The sequence below is a fragment of the Ambystoma mexicanum genome, chromosome 6p, assembly GCF_040938575.1.
Source record: "Ambystoma mexicanum isolate Mex_15411 chromosome 6p, UKY_AmexF1_1, whole genome shotgun sequence".
NCBI classification, from domain to species: Eukaryota; Metazoa; Chordata; class Amphibia; order Caudata; family Ambystomatidae; genus Ambystoma; species Ambystoma mexicanum.
In genome coordinates this window covers 1,248,688,012-1,248,706,682 of record NC_090935.1, presented here as the reverse complement: position 1 = coordinate 1,248,706,682, position 18,671 = coordinate 1,248,688,012, and the positions used below count along the sequence as shown (strand labels likewise).

Sequence of the window (18,671 nt, the reverse complement as noted above, 5' to 3'; positions counted from 1 at the left end):
ATGCAGTCTTTCCTCTTCCTTACTTGTGTGAGGGGGAGGGTAGAACACAGGTAGAATTATTTTCTGTGACAGATGAAAGTCTGAAATTATTTTTGGTAGAAAAGAGGGTTTGACTCGAAGGACAACTTTGTCTTTATGAAAGATGGTGTGAGGAGGACCACTCGAAAGTGCCTGCAACTCACTCACTCTGCGGGCTGATGTCAATGCAATTAGAAGTATAGTTTTTAACGTAAGAAGTCTTAACGGGAAAGAATGTAAAGGCTCAAAGGGTGCACATGTCAGAAATTAAGTACCAAATTTAAATCCCACACAGGAACTTGAAAAGGTATTGGTGGAAAAACATTGTTTAAACCGTTTAAAAATTGTATTATTAAAAACGTATCTTAAAATAAGATTTTTCTTCTGAAGAGCGCTTGAAGATAGATAGCGCTGCTACGTATCCTTTTATTGTCTTAACCTGGAGCCCAAGATTAGCTAAATGTAACAGGAAAGATAATACCCTTGGAATATCACATACAAAGGGATCTACATTCTTATCTCTGCACCAGTTACTGAACTTGTTCCAACGACACCGGTACAAAGATTTTGTTGCTGGCCTTCTGGCTGAAAGCAAAACCTCCATAACATCATCCGGAAGGTCCCAATCCTTGTATCTCAACCTCTCAGAAGCCATGCGTGAAGGTTGAGTGTGTTGACCTCTGGATGGAGAACATGCCCTCCCTCTTGCGAGAGAAGATCCTCTCTTTTTGTAAGACATATTGGATGGCAGATTGACATGTCAAGAAGGTCCGGGTGGCACGTTCTCCTGGCCCAATCAAGAAGGTCCGGGTGCCACGTTCTCCTGGCCCAATCCGGAGCAATTAGGATCAGGGTTTTCCTGAACTTTCTCAACCTCCTGATTACCTGAGGGATCACAGGGACTGGAGGGAATGCATATATTAGAGGAAACTCCCACTCCACTACGAATGCGTTTAGAGCTCCTCTCGGGGGAAATTCCCTTGAGCAATACAGTTCGCACTTCCTGTTGACAAAGGTCGCGAACAGATCCACTTTAGGGGTTCCCCAAAGGGTGAAGATCTCTTGAAGGACTTCCTGAGCTAGAGACTGAGCTCTGCCCGCTCAGAGCGTCTGCCGCTGTGTTTTGCTCTCCTGCTAGGTGACTGGCAGATAGAGAGATCCCTTCTTGTATTGCCCAGAACGAGAGCAGCATTGCCTCTCTGCACAGTGGCAGTGACCCTACTCCTCCTCTCTTGTTGAGGTAGTACATGGCCACTGCGTTGTCTGTCATTATCAGGACATTCTTTCCCCATACAGAGGGCAGGAAGGCCTTCAGAGCTAGTCTGATCGCCATCAGCTCCAATAGGTTGATGTGTAGTCTGGACTCCAATAGAGACCAACGACCGCGAATTGTCAACTCGTGGGTGTGAGCTCCCCACCCAGTGAGTGAGGCGTCCGTTACTACTGTTATCTCCGGTCATGGTTGCCAAAAAGATTCTCCCTTGAGGATATGTTTCTTGCAAGCCCACCATTGTAGATCCTGCGCTACCCTGGTTGGAACTTGTAAAAGATCTGTCATTTCCCCTGAAAATTGGGACCATTGAGTCCTGAGGGCCCATTGAAGGGATCTCATCCTCAATCTGCTTCTGGCACCAGAAAAATGCAGGATGCCATGAGGCCGAGCAACCTGAGAAAATCAAAGGCCGGAAGATACTGGGCATTCTGGAATTTTGTCACCATCTGCAGAATGTGGTGAGCTCTCTCTCCGGAAGGCGAGGCTTTGCCCGAACAATTATCCTATAAACTGGAGCATCTGTGATGGTATCATTTTTGACTTTTTTAAATTCAGAGAAAACCCTAGTTTGTGAAGGAAGTGGCAAGTCTTGGGTAGATGATCCTGGGCTTGTTCTGGAGAACGTGCCCTGATCATCCAATCGTCCAAATAGGGGTAGATGTGAATCCCCCCCCCCTCTTCTGAGACTCGCTGCCACTACCGCCATCAACTTGGTGAAAACTCTTGGGGCAGAGGTCAACCCGAATGGCAGAACTCGAAACTGATAGCGAGAGTCGTCAATCGCGAACCTCAGGTACTTTCTGTGCTTGAGATGGATTGGCACATGAAAGTAAGCATCCTGAAGGTCCAATGACACCAACCAATCTTGGAGTTGGAGAGCCTGAAGGATCTGAGAAAGTGACCATCTTGAACTTGTCCTTCCTGAGGAACTTGTTCAAGTTTCTCAAGTCCAAGATGGGTCTCAGTCCTCCGTCCTTCTTTGGAATGAGGAAATATAGAGAATACCAACCCTTGTTCCTTTCCGCTACATGTACATGTTCTATTGCACCTTTCTGTAGCAGGGTCAAAACTTCCTGCAACGGGAACGGATCTGGGTTTTTGGTAGGGTTGTATTCCGGTAGGTGATTCTGAGGTTTCTTTAGAAAGGGAAGGCAGTAACCATTGGATACTGTTTCCAGTGCCCAAGCATCTGAAGTAATGCCTCGCCATTCTTTCAGATGCTGTGAGATCCTGCCTCCCACTGGGGTCTTGTGAGTCAAAACCTCCGAGTGGATTTGCAGGAGCTCCAGCAGCGGTTGAAGGGACAGATGCCGCTGCCAGGGCAGATCTAGCAACTCTTCCTCGCCCCTGAGGAAATTTCCATTGCCCTCTTTCACTGGCCTGGCCCCTTCCTTTTCCAAATGAGGAGTAGAAACGAAAAGGACGATCCCTCCAGGAAGATGAGCCTGTGTAGGGGCATTGCCGAGGTTGTTTTATAGCGGCACTGAGTGACTTTGCCGCTGCCTTGGAGGTCTGCAGCTTCTCCAAACTTTCATCCGCCTTGCTGCCAAACATCCTCGAGCCATCAAATGGCATATTAAGAAGTCTAGATTGAACATCTGGTGCGAAACCTGACTTCCTTAGCCATGCAAATCTGCGTAGCACTGCGCTAGACGCCATGGACCTGCTGATACTGTGAGCAGTGTCCAAACCTGCTTGAAGGCATTCTCCCGAAGCCTCCTTACCATCCTTAATCATGGACAGGAAACCATCATGGTCCTCTCCTTCCGGGATGTGTTGAGCTGCCGCTGACATGCAGTCCGAGAGAGTATAATTGAATCTAGCCAGCGTACAAGATACATTGGTGGACTTTAGAGCCATGCTCCCTGATGTAAAGACCTTTTTCGACCATGTATCTTCTTGTCATCCCTATCAGGGGGAATTGTAGGGTATGCAGCATTTTTTGTTGATGTGGCTGCCTGCACTACCAGACTCTCAGGAGAAGGACGCTTACGCAAATACTCTGGATCAGAGTTACAAGGTCTGTATTTTGCCACATATTTTTTTATTCACTGCTGCATTTACTCTCCTTTGCAGGGCAATATGAAAGGGAAGTATGGGATCTGGTTGAGGACCTCCTGACAAAATATCTGTCATATCATAATCCTGGTATACAGGTGAATTCCTACCCCATCCCATAAACTCTGTTACTTTATTCATAAGTTTTCTGTAACCCAAATCAGCATGTTCTGCTGGATCTGGGGTTTCAAATTTGTATTCAGGGGATGTATCTAGTCCACTTGCAGACTGTAAACATTCATACAAGTCCTGCAGTTTTGTTTGAGGATTGATTAATTCCTCAGGAACTTCTCTTGTACCATATTTTACTCCTGCTGATGAAACTTCAGAAAATGAGGAGGATGAAGAAGAAGATGAACCCGAGGACATTTCTCCATACACAGCTGATATAGTTAAATCATGTCTGCTTTCTGGGTGAAATACTTTCTCAGGAATAGGTTTCAACCCTGTAATTGGTGTCGAGGTTGACAGAAGCGTCGAAGTCGTGGCCGTTACCTTCGATGTAATCGAGGTATTCTTCGATGTTTTCAAAGGCACTACGAATGCTGTCAAAGGAATCTTCGAGGCAGTCCACGTTGTCGAAGGAGCCTTCGTAACACTTGACGCCGTCGAAGAAGTCTTTGAGGTCGACGGTAAAGCACTCGGCATGACTTTTCTGCTGGGTCGTCGACCCTTTATACTCGACAGCCTTCGACAGAGGCTTTGAAGATGTTTTCGTCGAGGTCTTTAAAGACGTATCAATGTCCAGAGTCTTTTACTTAAGGTTTGTCTTTTTACGTGTCTGGGAAGAGTCCCTAGAAGACACCCTCGACAATTTCTTGTTGGATTTTCTAGTTTTAGACCTTCCTCTGTCGCTTCTTTTGTGAGTAGAGGCATGACCCTCAACAGACATTTTTGAGGGGGTCTGGGCCGTGTTCTCAAATATTTTTATCATCGACTCCTCTAAATGCTTCCCACGTTTTAGGGGAGTCATGTTTAGTTGGACAAGTAATAACTTCCTCCGCAGTCGAGGAAGAAAAAGAAGAGGGAGATCGGTGTTGTCTCTTCTTCGCCTTTTTGGACGAAGAAGAAGAGGACTTCCTTGATCTACTCCTCGATCTGGATTTTTTATGGCGTTTTGCCGAAGACTCAGCAAAGTCTTTCTTCCCTCTCGAAGAAAACTTGAGGATTCCTCCCCCACTGCCAGTTTACCTCATCTTTCTTTCAAGGCCTTGCGGGTCACAGATTGGCATGAACCGCAGTCGTCGATCCGATGTTCAGACGCAAGGCACCAGAGACAGTTACGATGAGGGTCGGTCAGCGACATTTTTCTTCCGCACCTTAGACATTTCTTAAACACCGTTTTCGGAGTAGACGGGTTCGAGGAAGACGACATAATTCGCTGTGACTGAAGCGCCATTTTATTTCGATCCGAAGCAAAGCTGATGGAAAAATGGAACTAAGGCCAACGGGCGTGCTCAAGGCAATTATACTATGGATGACGTCGACACTCGACGGAGGCCGCCGAGGGACATCGACGTCGCCGCCTCGAGTGGAGCGCCCTCTGCTGGAGAGAGGAAACATTTTCTGAGGCGAAACCTAACGGTAAGGATATATCCAAGATGAGGAATACGTGGGAGGACACAATTCATTCGAAAGAACACTTTGGGTGCTTCACTGCCATCTGGCCTATGGCTACATTGCAGAGAACAGAAGCTCTGTGTGGGCAGCACTCGGTTCTCCCTTTGGCATGCACTGCCTGGTGTTACTGGACTCTACACGATGGAAATCATGTATCATATTAACATCAATGTCCCTCCCAGGGAAAGATGGATGCCACTGCAATACATAATATTGTGTTCCAGGAAAGTTGAGAACTGATAAAATAAAAATGACAAGTACCCCGATTATATAATATTCTCTCTCCCTTCCTGTAGGGTACACCATCAGCACTCTAGTCCGAAATTCTGAATATTGACATCCGGATCCATGCAAAGTAAGTCTCTGAACATCATGACAATTGGAAATATATAAGGAATTATGCCCCCCCCCCCCACCGGCCGTCTGCCAAATACTACGGGGGTTGCCATTAAGACTGGAAAGTGCAAATTGACCAAAAACTCTAAACCTACCTACACTTCCTTTATTTCACCTTATTTCAACTTCAGATGTAGTCACAAGGAAGTACACATTACCTGTCCAAATATGAAAAATTTGAGCCTTAGGTGACTATTATTGAAAGTTGGATTCCTGGAATTAAAAACAAAAACACTGGGAGACCACCAGGGCGGTGGACGGAATGGCCGCCTGTGCCTGGAAAGAGAGACGTAGGCTCATGAAGAAGGCTTAATGGAGAGAGCTTAAAAAAGCTGACCGCACATTTAAGCAGCTAATGAAGCAGGGCGTAATTTGGCGACGTAAGGGACAGAACCGCTACTGATATCTTGGTAAACACGATCGTGACAGTGAAGCAGTCAGCCCCAAAATGGCAAGCTCAAGATGGCGGGCGCCACTTTGCGTTAGTTGTGATCCCACAGGAGCAGAGTCATAGTACCAGCATAAGACAAAGCAGAATTCCCTCGTTATTCCCACAGAGAGAAGGAGCTTCCCCAACTGCAGCGGCACCGTGGGTGAAGGAACCAGCATGTTACACGGTGCGTACACAGGGCTCGGCTCGCAGATAGCGCTTCCCAGCTACCCCTCGCATAGACGAGAGTCCTGCTCTGCAAAACGCTGCTCCTTGCATGACCTAATAGAGAACACGGAGTGGCAAACAATAATTCCGCACTAAATAAAGCAAGCAGGCTCACTTGGGAACGAAGACCCGCTACTGCAGCCCAATCGCAAGATACTTCCTGCAACCCTCCTCCAAGCCCCCGGAGAGTTTGAATGAGCGAGCCCAAAACATGCGAGGGAAATCAAGCCAGTGCGCGAAGACGCAAGGCTCCTCGATACTCAAGCTGAGTAAAAGAGCTCTCCCGAGGGCAGTCGACCAAGGGCAAGGTAGTCACTGAAGTGCAAGCTCCGCGCACAGCGCTCGGGTGGCAGGGAAAGGCACTTAACTGTATCCTCTGCGTCAGGACGGAGCTGCATCCCAAACCGGTCAATTCCTTGCAGGAATCTACAAAGGACACAGAGCGAAGGTGAAACACTCTGCATCTACATGTTCTGGCCAGGAAGCATCGGCCCGTTCTTACGGCGCACTTACACGCAGACAATCGCTATCCACCCCACCAGGCCCCTTAAAAGTCCCGTTGGAAACAAATGATATAATTGGCACCATGGAAGCAGTGCAGAGAAGCACGTAGGTCGAAAACACACTAAAAGCCTGACGAAAGGAGGGGACAAAGCATACAACTGAACGCAGGAGAAGCCCTAATTACATTGACACACCCGTGGGGTCAAAGACCTGAGGCCCAACGAAAAACGCTCCCCATTAGGGTGGAGCTGCCCATAAAGCCGCACAGCAAGAAAATACAGGTGGACTACGCAAGGCGAAAATAGCTTAGCCAGACAGATCAAAAACCCCTCATAGGGGTCACTATCAATAACAGTCAGATGCGCTCCTGACTTTGCTAGAGTACAAGGCAACATAAGAAGACTGAGGGTGGACAAATGACATACCTAGTAGCCCTGACACAGAAGAAACACAGGCCTTGTAGTAGACATCACTGGCCTGATCAGGAAAGAGGTCAGGCATTGGGCTTGGGTGCACAAGTAATCACGAGAGGTGCTCGAAGCAGAGTCACTTGCAGACCCCATCGGCCCCCAGGAGAGCTGGACCCAAGCACTATTGCGAAGTTGAGGTCATTCTACAGCACTCCAAGAAACATGGAGCAGGAAGAAGTGCAAAGCTCCTCAGAAATTCCCGGAAATGGCCGGGAGAGTACCACAAAGTCTGACATTCGCCTCCTGCTGGGAGAAATCCGCTCAATAAAGTCCAGCCTCACAGAAACAGTATCAGACTTGGAGGTGAGGATGGTGAAAGTCGAAGACAGGATCGAGGCCGTAGAAAACAACCAGTTGTCGGAAAACCTGGCAGTGATAAACTGCAAAGCCAGGTTCCAGGATCTGGAACAGAAGGAGAGAGATATAGAATTAAGCTGGATGACCTGGAAAAACAGGGAACGGAGGACGAATGGGTCTCAGCGAAAAGCCAGGAGAACCCTCTGTCTGCTTAGAGAGTAGGGTGAAAGCGCTAGTGGCATCCCCGTTTGATTCAGCCACCTCACCTGTGTTGAAATTTAACAGAATCCACAGAGCCGGAGGCCCCCCACAACCCAAGGGGCCCAAGATCGGTCCTCGTAAAATGTCACCACTATAAGCAAAGGCAGGATATATTACAAAGGGCAAGAGAAAGAGAGCACATAGAATTTGAGGGGACAAAGGTGATCAGGACCTTTCGGCTGCCACGCTGAATAGACGGAGAGGCTGTCGCCCCCCTGACCACCTGACTGCAAGAGCACGAGATTCGCTACAAGTGGGGGTTCCCATTTTCACTAAGAGTATGAAGGAGAGGGCTACAGGGTGACTTCAGAAGAGGAAGCCCGAGGAGTTTGAGAACCTACAAGTGGGTACGTTAGGAACTGACAGGGATACATCCAGAAAACCTATGGGGCCCATGCATAAAGCCCCACCCTCATCGCCAAGAAGAGGCCGAGCTCCAGGAACCAGACAATATAATGGTACAATACGCCTTCAAAACCCGCTTCCTAGTCCTACACTATCTTAGTTGCAGTTTATCAGAGAACCCTGGCATGCGCTCTGACCGAGAAAGCCACTCTGCCTCAAATGCAGGACATGGAAAATCATTTGTGTCAAGGTCGATGGAAAACTGGTTTGGCACTCTAAAATAGCTGGAAAAGTTTGAATATTTTAAAAAGTAAAGTTATGTAGCAGGATGGTTCCGCCATTGAATTCCAAGTTGTGATAAAGTTGGTTAAAAATGTTAGCCTGGAGAGGGGTCCCTCTAGTGTGGCCCTTCTAACTAAAGGGCATCTCAGCTGTCAGAAAATGCCATGGATGGCATTTTTCAAAGGGAGATGGGGAGGGGGATCACTCATCAGACGGAGGGAGAAGTACATATCAACAGCGCCTTCACAATTTCACAAACACAGCATTATGAACCTCTACCAGCAGCACTAGAACTGGAGATCGTATTCACCTGGAAAACTTCCCTCAGTGGGACCCTCAGGCAACTTCCAAAATCTCAATATGACACCACCTGACGGGATAACCTTTGGGTCTCTCAATGTTAAGGGCCTCACTCCCCACAAAAGCGCTCCATGCAAGTGCAGGAATTTAAACTTTCAAACCTGTACATACTGTTTGTACAGGAGACAAAATATGCTTGGAGAAAGGAATATAGAAGTAGAGAAATAGAGGGCACTATATGGGCCTCAGGAGACCGCAAGAAAGAAGGGGTAGGTTTTCTGTATAGGAAATCTACAGGCCTTCAGATTGAGCAAATACACTGGGAGGATGAGGGGAGGTTTGTGGCCCTGAAGGGAAGGTTAAGATCACGCACTGTCCCGCTATGCTCCGTTTATGCCCCCAACCAAAACCAGATGCAATTCAGTAAATCCCTTTTCATCTTTGTAGATGGCTGGAGAGACGGCACACTAGAATGCTGAGGGGACTTCAATATTGTAGCAACCCTGGATTGGGACTCCATGCGGCAAGATGCACACAAACCAAATCGCTCCTTGGGGGAAAGCTATCGGAGCCAATTAAGCGCAAACAATCTAATAGGCACTTGGCGTACCCTACACCCAGGGGAAAGAGCTTTCACCTTTTACACCCCCGCCCCACCCTCTTCACCTTATATATTCTCGAATAGATCATCTGTTGATCAGGCAGGAAACAAGGACTCGATCTTAAGTGCAACCATAGAGATAGTGGCCTGGTCAGACCATGAGTTATGCAAGTAGGAATTAGATCTCAGCCCGTCCCACATTACAGAGCGTAGATGGATCTCCAATGATACCCTCTATAAGGACCCATTATTTAAAGACTCTCTCACGACGGCTATAAAAGATTATTTTACCACAAATGATACAGGAGAACAACCCTTAACTACGGTCTGGGAGGCAGCAAAGGCCACAATTCGGGGGGCGGAGGGGTGTTCTGATAGCAGAGAGGGCGTATAGAAACACAATCAGATTAAAGAGGGAGACAGAAGCTTAAAATATGAGATCACTCAAAGGGAACTAGAAATCCGGGTGCTGCCGACAGGATCGGAAGCAACCTTAGCACAGATATGGGGAACTGAGGGACATTTGGCAGGGCAAAGCACTGACACAATTGAGGTATTTAAAACAAAAATGTTACGAAAGGGTTGATAAAGCCCACACTATGTTGGCAAAACACTTGCGGAAAAAAAGAAGGGCAGACAGGGCTATACCTAAAATTAAGAATGAGATGGAAATAGATCGGACAGACCCCTGTAACATCACAGAGTGCTTTGAGATTTTATGCCACCTTGTATTCGGCTGGAGAAGGGCCAGAAGCCGAAATCTGGAACTACTCGTCAAAGGTTCCCCGTTCACCAATATCGCAAGTCCACCTGGATATGCTAAACAGCCCAATATTGGTCGAAGTCCAAGCTGCCACCTCTAAACTGAAAGCATGCTCAGCTCCGGGTCAAGATGGATACACGCCAGCCTTCTATAAAGCTGAATGCAACTCCTTGAATCCCTTCTTGACCAAACTTTTTAACACAAGCTCCGCCATCATTCACCAAATCAAGAATTGTAGTCATCCCTAAGGAAGGTAAGGATGCCAAAGAGTGCGTGTCATACCGCCCACTATCCCTTATAAATGTGGATGCAAAGAACTACGCCAGCATCTTAGCCAGTCGTCTTGCCCGTGTCCTCCCCCAGTTAGTTCATACCGACCAAGTCGGCTATGTGAAAGGCAGGCAGGGTGCGAACAATGTCCGAAAAACCCTCAACCTCATTGCTGCCGTTGAAGAGAAAGAAGATTTCCCGGTTCTGATGTCCATCGACGCCGGGAAGGCATTCGACCATCATGGGATGGGCAGGCCTGGGTGACACATGGACCTCGGGTGCACTAGCGCTATATCGTAACGCTTCTGCCAAAGGCCTGGTCAATGGTGTGACCTCTGGGTGCTTCAGTCAGACTCGAGCCACGCGACAGGGATGCCCATTGTCCCTCCTTTTGTATGACCTAGTAGTGAAACCCTTTGCGCAAGCTGCCAGGTCAAATGCTCACATCCAAGTGATAACAATGGGCGGGAGGGAATATAAATTGGCATTGTTTGCAGATGACATTTTAGCCTGAAGCTCTCAACCAGTAGAATCAATTCCTGCTCTTTTTGATTCGCTGAGAAGATACAGTGCACTATCTGGATTCCGTGCCAACTTGAAAAAAACGACAGCGCTAATGCTTCAATAGAATGCCGTCCTCCCAAACCAATTGGTTGCAAAATGGGGTTTCCAAGTACAAACAGAAAAACAAAGATACCTCGGTGTAGAGATAAGAAAAAATGTAGCCTCCTTGTTCGACACAAATTATAGTCCCCTCTGGCAAGCCATCAAGACAGACTTAGAGAGATGGTCTTAACTATCGCTTTCCTGGGCCGCACGGTTTGTTTTTTTGTTTATTTATTTGTAGGGCGCACCGAACCCGGAGGTAACTGGGTGCAACGAATACAAGAATACTTTAAGCTTAGGTTACACAATGAGAAAAGCAGGCAGCAGGATTGTACAGGAAAGAATGCAAAAACGATTAGGTGGTGCACAGTAGGTAAGTGGAACATACACAAAGCAGTAGGGAGAGCACAGATCAAATGTCATTGGATCGCAACCAGTTCAAAGTATTGCGTCTAAAACGGAGGAAGGATTGGTCCACTATGAGAGACAGAGGCAATGCGTTCCAGGACTGAGCGGCTTTAACTGGGAAGCTGTTACCGCCAGATCTTTTTAGCTTAAATCTAGGTACGTTTAGGCAAAAAGAGTTGGCAGCTCTAGAAGGGCGGGTGGAGGATTTTCTAACTATTCGCTCAGTTAGGTACAGGGGTGCCGCATTGTTGAGGCACTTGAAAGTAAGGGAGACTGTTTTAAGCAGAATTCTGTCATTTATCTTCAACCAATGGTGTTCTCTTCTAAGTTCTGATACATGTTCTCTATTGGGTATATCCAGAGCAGTTCTTAGCACATTATTCTGTAAAACGTGGGTTTTGTCTAGGATATACTTATTGGCACCTAGGTATAGGGCATTACAATAATCCAGTTTTGCAAGTATCAAGGCGTTAGCAAGGATAACACAACTGGCTTTGGATAAAAATGGCCTACAGGCCCTCAATAGCTTACACGTGTAGGCGGATGCTGATGCCATGGAGTTAACTTGGGGTTAGTGTGGAGTCGAGGTAGAAGCCTAAAGTTTTCACTTCTTTTGCTACCTTAACTGCATTTCCGTCAATGTTGAAGGCAGAGTAGTTGGAATTCAATGTTTTTAAGTTGGCATCTGTTCCAAGAATCAGGAGCTCCCTTTTGTCTTCATTCAAGCCGTGTCCTTACAGTAATCGCCCGAAAGGGGTATGAGGATCTACTTCAATCAAGATGAACATTCTCCCTAGATTTCTATTCCTCTTCCAATCTCTCCCAGTGCCGGTCCCCGAAGCATTAGTCACGGAAGTGAAACGGTCTTCACTAGCCTATTTATGGGCAGACCCGAAGCCCCGGGTCTCCTATGCCACCCTGATATTACCAAAAGATAAGGGAGGCATGGGGTCCCCTGATTTTTCAATTACTATAGAGCCTCTCAGTTCCGCATTCTCATAGATCACCTGTGGGAAAACCCTGAGAAGCAATGGATAGCCCTGGAAAATGTGCTGTTCTCACCCGTCACCCTGGGCGAATGGCTATGGGTCCCATATCGTACCATGCCATGTAAGAGTCGAGAACACTCAGTCCTATCGGTATTGTGGTCATTATGGCATTCCACCCACACTATGAAGAGAGTAACATCCTGGCCGCTTCCCCTTGGTTGCATATGGGCCCCCCCATTCGCCTGCTCTACTTGTAATTGAGAAGCGTTCTACGAGACCCACGCTGGGGTGACTCCATCCAACGTCCCCTTACAACATTCAAATGCATCTTGAGTGAGCGTCTGGGTTTAAGGGGGCCGATTGCCCAATTATACAGCACACTCCTCACTAGAGGACACTTGGGGCGACCCACCACTGAGATCAAAAGGGGCAGAGTTAGAGCTGCAAAATCAACCAGATAAATTGTGTATATATACACACACAGTAGTAATATACAGAGCAGTATGGAGTACATCAATATCCATGCAATATAAAATGCATAATGGAAGACTATTAATGAGATAGCATCTCATCCCATTCCGGTTATCAAAAATGTTTCCGCGGGCAGCCCCATTCTTTTGGAGAGTGTCACGAAGTATGCGATTACTTCAGTGGTGGGGTTGTACGAAGGTGCAGACATTTTGGAAGGAGGTCCTAGGGTGCATACAGGAGGTAGATGACATCTCTAGGAGGCTCTCCCTACTGCTCGTTCTGTTTGGTATCGAAACTGAAGGAGAGGAAACATGCACGATTCTCTCTCACATGCCTGGAAATTTGTTAGCAGCGAGGGTGTGCTTAACGGTTAAATGGAAAAGTATCATCTTACCGACGAAAGGTGAATCGCTCATGAAAGCATTACTGTGGCTTTGTTATAGACATGATATGGTTGCCCTTTGTGGAACACTACACGGCATATAGGGAGGTTTTGAACCGGGTAGACTTGAGTTGAGGAGAACCCATTGTTGCCCGTAAGAGGTTCCGGCGGCCCATAAGTGGTCACCCCACTGAGACGCAAGGGACACGATTAGAGATAAATATGGAACTCAGTGGAGGCTCAGATGCATGAAAGCAGGGGTTAGACAATATTTAGATGTCAATATAATGATCTGCATTGTTGCGGCCATCGCCCTGATGAGTAGGGGTGGGGGGGAAAATGTAAGTTATCTTTGTTGAACAACTCTTATCCAGAGGAGGACTTGACCAACATGGTTGACCAACAAACAATTTTAAGACGAACCCAAAACTATGTAGAAGCCAGTTAGAGTGGAGAAAATAAAATGTGCAATAGTTGGGTCCTTAGTTCTTCACAAGAATGTTTTTGTTGAGTGCAGTGCTGCGGTCACTGCGAAATTCACAACAAAAAATTAGCAGCGGGCACTGGACCTCCTTCAAGAATGATCATGCAAACCAATATCAAATACTCTTGTGGAAAAGAACATCCACACTCCTCATCTTGGACCAAAAAGCCTGAAAGGTGACACGAGTCAACCCCCGATTTTCTTCAAGGCCTTCTCGAAATGTGTCAAACCTGGTCTTGAATCTTAAAATGACTATCAAAGTAACAGGCAGGGGCAGATTCTCAGACAACAGGAAGGCTGTACTGTGAAAACGTATGGCAACGAGATAACTCCATGTCACAGTGACGCCTCTTTTTCGAGTTGTGAGCTTCCATTGAATAAAAATATGCTTTCTGGGAGTGTTAGTTTCCTTTTACTTTAATTGAAAAACAACTAGAAAAGTCCTCTCAAAAAGCAGCAACAGTGATTCTCTTCAATAATTACTTAACATTGCCCACATCCATGCAGTTATCACTAGTCAACCGTTTTAGCTTATTCCACAGTTTGTGTATGTAATCCATTACCAGTGTCATGGTGAACTGTACCAATGGGAAACAGTCTACAAATCATCTAAGTCAAACTCTGAACTGACCCGTCAGCGTAAATAAAAAAGCATGCCCAATGCAAGAATATAAGGCATGCAAAGCTCTTGGCCGACCCCACTCATCAGATATTGTCATCTCAAAGTCCTCAAAATATTACTACCAATTGAAGAAGCCAGGCTAGGTGCCAGACCTACCTCCTTAAATGTAGCCATATAGCACAATGAACTAAGTGCACATTTTGTGGAGTTCTACTACTTTTTGGTTATTTAGAAATTGCTCATCTCAAAAGCATATTCACCCATCAACTCTGTGTCAAGTGAGACTAGCTACTGGTCGTTTTATATTGCGTCTCATTGGCACTGAGAAGCTTGATTCGCTGCAGGCCACCTTATACTGAGGCATTTGATGCAGTGACGTCCAAGCTACTGGTTTCATAACTATCTAACCTTGTGCGAATTGTAAAGTGTACACAGCAACATAAGGTGCTCTTAGCAGGCAGTAATGTAGAAAGGGAGTAGCTTTATTCTGCTTAGTTACAGCATTTAAGTAGCTCATTAACTATGCCAGAAGAGACACTCACAGGATGCCTTCTACACCAACGTCAGCATTGCTTTAACCACCAACCCATCACACACACTGTATGTATGTATCCCAAAGCCCTTGGGTGTATGTTTTTTTAACCCCTTAAGTGCCAAGGACAAGATTGCTTGTGAAAGGTGGATGGGATTCCACATTATGAGCATTTAGCTTGGCAGTTATAAGGTTTGAGGTGAAGGCCAGTCTCGTATTCCCTTTGGTGGTTACTACAGCGAAAGCCAATCTGTCAGATTACACTGACAGCCTTCATAGGGCTTTCTGACCAGACAGAATTCATGCTAACAGCTCAGAATTCACCTGCTTCAGTAGGAGCAAAGTCGTTCTGCACTTTGGCCATTTCATTGTTACGGAGTGGACATCAAATCCTGGTTAAAACACTCATTTTATGCCATGGACCCCTCCAACAGTTAGGACTTTTGTTCTTTATGCAATACTTCCATCACTGCATGCTGCTCGATTCTTCTACTCGATCAATAGCCTCTGGTGACAAAATACCACTTGCCATAGAGATCCAACAGGAGGAAGGGTCTTTATGGTTCGACCCTCCTAGACAATGCCAAAACCCATTGGGTGCCCTAAGAAACTAAAATTGCATCTCAGAAACCTCACATGACTGCAGTCATTCGGGACAAGGCACGGAAAGCATGTTTTACAAATTGTACTTCAAAACCAGGAGACCCAACCATGGACTACAATAGCGCTTTATACGCATGAATGGCATTATACGGATGCCTCCAACAAGGTTCTATTTAAACAATTCTACTTCCAAAATCAGATTCCAATCCTCTGTTGCCAAACCACTTTAGCACAGCCAGAAGATGGCAACACATAGTTAAGTGGTTATGGCAGTCCAGTCAAAGAAATGTAGCACACCAATCGCTTGAGAATGGCATGTTCCAGGAATAGTTAGAGACTCATGGAGTATTCAAAAGGACACCAGCCCTCAAATAATTCTAGACTGTCAAAAAATTGGCGATCTACTTTCAAACCTCCCTTTCCCTTCGCACCCTCTTTCCCTTAAGAAATAAAAAGCGCTGTGCACTTGGACACAAGGTCTATCCCAGTAGTTACATAGGCCATGAAAACGAGTAGCATGGGACTCGAAATTAAATTAAACTTAATATTGGTTCAAAACAACAAGTGGATAAAATGTGCTTCTATGAAGCGTGATCTGCCTCAAAATTCTAAAGGACGATGAAACCATGGGTAGATATTGAAAAGCAAAAGCTTGGCATGCAGCAAGCCAAAATGAATCCGAAAAACAAAGAGGTCTCCGTTTCTGGCCAAAACATTGCATATTTATCGCAAGGACTGGAAATGCATGTTGCTTCGGGATTACCTGCAAACGACACCATCTACGCTAAAAAAATAAAAAATAATAATAATAACGTTTGGATAATAAGTGTCCATACACGATGGCGTTCTGTATCACAGTTTGAAATGCATTTCCTTCCCACTCTCATTGCATTCTTTCCAAAGGAAAAAGGACGATAACGCACACACACAAAACACGACACTGTCGATATAGTGCAAAACAAAACAGATATGCTTATCACTAGGCTTCAGTGAAATAACTCTACTGCATTATACTGCGAATCAAGTCCCTTGCTAAAGACATTTTTCCAGATTTTGCATTTGCCATCTTTCTTTTCCCTTCCCAGACACCCTCCCCAACACTCCTACGTCCATGTTTCCAGAAGGCCTACCGCTCTGCATCAAGCCTATTCAGGCAAACACCCCTTGCGTGTGAGTATGAGGGGCATAGGATATAGATTCAACATAGAGAGATACCACGTTTGTAGAACTGAGCAATACATTCCATAATTATACAGCGTCAAATATCCTTTTGTATGCCATGAAATCCAAAAGGTACCAGAGCGAGACACAAGCACCACTCCCTAATTCAAAAGGACTGCTGGAAAACACATTGACGGCATCAGGGATGTGTAACCGAGCCATCATCCCATACTTTGAAACCGTACTCTGCCCATGCATTTGCAAAACCAGTGCCCACAAGTAGCCTGTGGCAGAGGAGTGTGGCAGCTCTCTGCCCCCACCCTCCAAGCAGCGGATGACAGCAAATCATCCGTGTATACAAAACACATAAATCAGTCGCCTTCCAGTTAACATTAAAGCATTTTACTGGCATTATGTGTCAGTCGAGTAAGAAGAAGCGGCTAGTGGGTCTGTGGAAGGGGTTAGCAACGAAGACATGTTGGATGTTAGGGCGGGGAGGGGGCGCTGGCCGCAGCCCGCCCGCTGTCACTTACCCAGCAGCAGCAGCTTGAGCTCCCGACGGGCGTCCCGCTTGTCCCTGCGGAGCTGCCGCTCGATCTCGTCGTTGATCCGCCGAGCTTCCTTCGCCTCCTCGCTCAGGCAGCACGCCATGATGGACTCCAGAGTCATTTTTCCTCCCAACTGGTTCCGAAAGCCCACCCAAAAGCCACCACCACCTCCCCTACCACCACCACCACCCAAAAAAAAAAAAAAACACGGAGCAGCCCCCGCTTTGCAAACGCAGGCCGGCGTCCTACGGCCACAACACCACCAGTAGAGAACGCTGGAGCCCCTCGTATAACGCGCAGATCCTCCACACCGAGGGGGCCACGAGACACCCACTAAATCGGTCCTGCTGCCTCTCTGTCACTCGCCTGGTCCAACTCCTCCTCCACCTCCTCCTCTCTAAATCATGCAGCAAACAACATGGAAACATCCACGGGAAGCACAGCAGAGACGAGCAAGTCTCCCCCTCCACCCACCTTTTTTTGCTTTTCCCCCTCTTGTCAGGAGTCACTAATATGAGCTTCCTTTCACAAAAATGCAACACCCTGCGCCCCTCCTCCCGAAAAACGAAAACCCTGTCAAACGCTAATAGAAGCTAATCAGCCGTTCCCTTCCTCCCACTCCTGCCTGCTCACACATTTGTTTCCTTCCCCTTGCAATACGAACACAGGATCCTCCGAGCAGGCTTTTGCGTTTTTTTATGTTTCCTCTCGTTGCTGAATCTTCCCAATTTCTTGCCTTCCCCTCTGATTCGGTTGCTATCGTCCCTTCCAGTCTCCCTGGCTGCTCAATTCACAGGCAACTTCCTTCTTTCCTTGACGGATTGTGTGGGGGCAGAGAGAGAAAGAAGGAACGCTCCAGTGCATGTATCCAGCAGCAAAGCAGCCCCTGTCTTTGCAATGGTTTTGCTCCCGGGCGTGGTAAGGCAGAATATGGCGGACCTTTATTTTCAATCCACTAGGAAGGAAAACAGTTAGACATAGAGAGGAGCGACCTCAGGAATCAGCAACAGAAATCCGCCCAATACGCACGCAGCTGAAGGATGCACAGGCTTTTGTCAGGCAAACTCCTGGCTGGAGGCATTTTTTTGTGTGCAGTTTTTATGGGGCAATTTATGTTACAGTTTCCTTAAGTATTTTCATTGCATGCCGTTGTATTTTTCCAATACGTCTGTTTGACGTGACTGTGTAAAAACCAAGGTGTGGTGTCGGATGCCCACTACTTCGTGTCATGGGACTCATAGCATGACCGAGTGATAATACCACACCAGTGGTGCTTACTGTAACTAGCTGAGTTTGAACTTTGTGAATCTTCAGGTGTTAATGGCAACTTGTTATCCAAATAAGTAGAGCCAGGGGAGTACTTGTCCAGCTTCCTTTCTTGTGGATAACGTAACAGAACTTTTCATCCCCTTCAGTGTCTCATCATGTCATAGTTCATCCTCTCGGTTGTACATGTAATTTCAACAGGCCAGTAAGGTTTTCACGGGACACTAGGGTTGTTTTTATGTATGAACACGTTTTAGTCCTTTGGAATAATTTGATCAAACATCAAAGTCTGCAAAGGTTCATCTTTTTAAGAACAACAGTGCACCACATCCTTTTCAGGACTACGTTGATCTAATAATTAAAGAATGCAGGACCATGGTGGAAGCCTGTGACTCGGTTTATTTACATAATTTTAATTTTTTATTTAATGTGCCATACAGTACAAATTGTACTTTTAACACAAAACGTTGACAATTGAATACA

General features: G+C 46.4%; 1 protein-coding gene across 1 annotated transcript in view; it reads right to left on the bottom strand.

Annotated features, from left to right (window-relative positions):
• The window catches only part of LOC138510337 (guanine nucleotide-binding protein G(q) subunit alpha), a 1,105,397-nt gene extending 1,087,647 nt beyond the window's left edge, over positions 1 to 17,750 (bottom strand). Inside the window, exon 1 of the mRNA XM_069625902.1 lies at positions 16,908 to 17,750. Within this exon, the coding sequence (XP_069482003.1) occupies positions 16,908 to 17,043 (136 nt within the window). The 5' untranslated portion in view covers positions 17,044 to 17,750. The remainder of the gene's footprint in view (positions 1 to 16,907) is intronic.
• Between the last annotated feature and the right edge of the window lie 921 nt (positions 17,751 to 18,671).